Source organism: Schistocerca piceifrons, chromosome 4 (genome assembly GCF_021461385.2).
Source record: "Schistocerca piceifrons isolate TAMUIC-IGC-003096 chromosome 4, iqSchPice1.1, whole genome shotgun sequence".
NCBI lineage: Eukaryota > Metazoa > Arthropoda > Insecta > Orthoptera > Acrididae > Schistocerca > Schistocerca piceifrons.
Genome location: NC_060141.1, coordinates 126,103,434 through 126,107,362, shown reverse-complemented (window position 1 = coordinate 126,107,362; position 3,929 = coordinate 126,103,434). Strand labels below are relative to the sequence as shown.

General features: G+C 45.5%; 1 protein-coding gene across 1 annotated transcript; it reads right to left on the bottom strand.

Annotated features, from left to right (window-relative positions):
- Positions 1–1,832: 1,832 nt before the first annotated feature.
- On the bottom strand, positions 1,833–3,140 carry LOC124795660 (mucin-5AC-like). Its single transcript, XM_047259734.1, has one exon. The coding sequence runs from the start codon at positions 3,138–3,140 to the stop codon at positions 1,833–1,835; it is 1,308 nt and encodes a 435-aa protein (XP_047115690.1).
- Positions 3,141–3,929: the final 789 nt, after the last annotated feature.

Here is a 3,929-nt window from a genome sequence, read left to right as displayed (position 1 = left end):
ATATGGCGCTGACTTCAGGAGAGATCCCACTCTTTCAGTGTTTTGGACAGTGGCGTTACTTCTGGCATCATCGCGTGGGGAACCATCTTGTATAACTTCCGGTCGTCGCTGGTTGTGATTGAGGGAACTCCGGCGGCACAACGGTACGTCACAGCATCCTGCGTCCTCATTTGCTATGTGTCAACCGACTGTATCGTGATGCCATTTTTCTTGGCAAGTTTCTCTATGAACTATCTGCGTGATGCTGAAGTAGTGGCCAGAAAGACAGCCAGACCTGGCCCCTATAGAACATATGTGGCGGTACCAGTTCGGACATCTACCACATCTCAGTGGTAGATGTATTCAGGATATTAAGGACCAGTATTCAGGATATTAAGGGCCAGTTAACTAGAGGGCACCGAGTTGGAGACACTGCTTTACGTCTAAATACTGAGTCACTTTACATAGGTCTTTAACATACTGCAAACACTGTCTCAACAGCAAGCTTTAAGTGTCAGCCCGATACAAAATCACTCGGAAAATCACTGGCAGTAATTGGGGAGCCCATCCTCAATTCATCAGAACCCTCGTCTTGGCACGTTTCTCTGAGGGTGGGTGGGGGGGGGGGGGGGGTGCGTGTCCCATATGGTACAGATCTATCCATATAAAGCAAGTGATTGTCTCACTGACTGAAACTACACAACTGGCAACTGCATCTCTGAATCTGACACTTAACAGATAACGTTAACTGCTTGGCAGGTATTGCACGTAATTGACATATGTCAAAAAGCCCAGGGCGTTGAATAAGTAACTATGCAGTTCATAACTTGCGGTATTAAAGTCATGGAAATTATTAGAGATGCCGGAAGTTCAAAAATGGTTCAAATGGCTCTGAGCACTATGGGACTGAACATCAGAGGTCATCGGTCCCCTAGAACTTAGAACTACTTAAACCTAACTAACTTAAAGACATCACACACATCCATGCCAGAGGCAGGAGTCGAACCTGCGACAGTAGCAATAGCGCGGTTCCGGACTGAAGCGCCTGGAACCGCTTGGCCACCGTCGGCGGCGAAATGTCAGAAGTGATTCCCTTGAACTTGAAGACACAGTTGCACACGTTACTGCATGTTCTTGAAGACGTTGTGCAGATCATTGGGAGTCATGATCCGAATGTGACGTGTCAGTGCAGCTCGGATTGCTTGTATGGTGTGCGGATTGCCTTCATAGGTCTTTCCCTTCAGTGTATCCCACAGAAAGTAATCCGGTGGAGTCAAGTCGGGTGAACGCGGAGGCCAGAGCCCTCGAGAGATGATGCGGTCACCGAAGAAATCCTTAAAAAGTTCATGACCTTGTGGGCGGTATGTGCAGTCACCCCATCCTGTTGGAACCAGGCATTCTCAATTTCGTCCTCATTCAGTTCACCTAAGAAGGGCTCCAGAATGCAGGTGCACTACCGTTCTGCATTTATTGTGTCCTGAAAGAAAATCGGCCCAATGATGTGTTTACGAGTCACGGTGCAACAAACATCAACGTTTTGATCATGCAATGGGGCACGTTAAATTCATGTTGATTCTCTCTAGTCCACAGACGACTATTCTGGCTATTTCCCTGTGCCTCATCCATGAAGACTGTTGTGTCAAGAATTCCATCACCATTGTTCTGCAGGAAAGACAGAAAGCGGTTGCAGAAGTTCACACGCGCCGAGCGATCGGTGTCTCTCAATTCATGCATGACGGACATTTTGTACGGATACATGGACAGTGACTTCCAGAGAATCTTGTGAGCAGAACCAATGGACACGTGGCCTTGCTGAGATAGTAGTCTAACCGATTTCTTTGGACTTTGCAGCATCATCTCTTGCATCTCCACCACCTTCTCTTCGGATGTTGATGTGGATTTGGATGGCCTGCCTGATTTTGGAGCATTATGAATGCTTCCAGTGGATGTGGATGGCCTGCCTGATTTTTGAGCATTATGAACACCTCTGGTGGATGTGGATGGCCTGCCTGGTTTGGAGCATTACGAAGAACGCTTCCAGTGGATGTGGATGGCCTGCCTGATTTTGGATCATTATGAACACTTCCAGTGGATGTGGATGGCATGCCTAATTTTCGAGAATTATGAACACTTCCAGTGGATGTGGGTGGCGTGCCTGATTTTGGAGCATTATGAACGCTTCTGGTGGATGTGGATGGCCTGCCTGATTTTGGAGCATTATGAACACTTCCAGTGGATGTGGATGGCCTGCCTGATTTTGGAGCATTATGAACGCTTCCAGTGGATGTGGATGGCATGCCTAATTTTGGAGCATTATGAACACTTCTAGTGGATGTGGGTGGCGTGCCTAATTTTCGAGCATTAGAAACACTTCCATTGGATGTGGGTGGTGTGCTTGATTTTGGCGCATTATGAACGCTTTTGGTGGATGTGGATAGCCTGCCTGATTTTGGAGCATTATGAACACTTCCAGCGGATGTGGATGGCCTGCCTAATTCTGGAGCATTATGAATGCCTCTGGTGGATGTAGATGGCCTGCCTGATTTTGGAACATAATGAACGCTTCCAGGAGATGTGGGTGGCATACCTGACTTTGGAGAAATCTGAATACTTCCGGTGGATGTGGACGGCCTGTCTGATTCTGAAGCATTATGAACACCTCTGGTGAATGTAGATGGCCTGCCTGATTTTGGAGCATTTTGAACACCTCTGGTGGATGTGGTTGGCCTGCCTGATTTTGATGCATTATGAACACTTCTGGTGGATGTGGATGGCCTGCCTGGTTTTGAAGCATTATGAACACCTCTGGTGGATGTGGATGGCCTGCCTGATTTTGCAGCATTATGAACACCTCTGGTGGATGTAGATGGCCTGCCTGATTTTGGAGCATTATAAATGCTCCCAGTGGATGTGGATGGCATGCCTAATTTTGGAGCATTATGAACGCTTCCAGTGGAAGTGGATGGCCTGGCTGATTTTGGAGCATTAGGAAGGCTTCCAGTCTTTCGAAACTTAGTGATGATGTTCCGTAATGCATTGCGGATAGGCATCTTCAATCCTGGGGACTTTGCTGCAAATGCAGCTTCTTCTGCTGAGGTAAACTTGTCTCGATTGAGGAACACATGCTCCACAAGAAACACTCTGTGTTCAATCGTCAGCATTTTAAGTAGGCTGTTTAGGTTTTCTTATTGGTAACTCCACGTAGTGCTCTGTATGAAAATCACTGGCTGTGCTGTGTGCAGTCAGTGGCTGGTTGGCATTGTTGTAATACTCGCCATTGTAGTGTTGGGCAGCTGGATGATAACAGCGCGTAGCGTTGCACAGTTGGAGGTGAGCCGCCAGCAGTGGTGGATGTGGGGAAGTGAGATGGCGGATTTTTGAGAATGGATAATCTGGAGGTGCGTCCATCAGAAACAGTACATTTGTAAGAATAGATGTCATGAACTTATATATATATATATATATATATATATATATATATATATATATATATATATATATTATGACTATTAAGGTAAGTACATTGTTTGTTCTCTATTAAAATCTTTCATTTGCTAACTATGCCTATCAGTAGTTAGTGCCTTCCATAGTTTGAATCTTTTATTTAGCTGGCAGTAGTGGCGCTCGCTGTATTGCAGTAGTTCGAGTAACGAAGATTTTTGTGAGGTAAGTGATTTGTGAAAGGTATAGGTTAATGTTAGTCAGGGCCATTCTTTTGTAGGGATTATTGAAAGTCAGATTGCGTTGCGCTAAAAAAACATTGTGTGTCAGTTTAAGCACAGTCATGTATAATTTTTCTAAGGGGACGTTTCATATGTCGACCCTTAGCCGAGGATACCTCACTGGAATCTTCTGATTTTTTTCTGGTAGTTTGTGTAATTAGTGTAGATATTGTCTATTGCTAGCGCGTAATTGTAGAGAGAATCTCCTTTACAGTTGCAGTCTTTCAT

Bases quoted from the DNA above. Each gene is read 5' to 3' on its own strand.
- LOC124795660 (XM_047259734.1), bottom strand. From the start codon at position 3,140: ATGCTGACGATTGAACACAGAGTGTTTCTTGTGGAGCATGTGTTCCTC.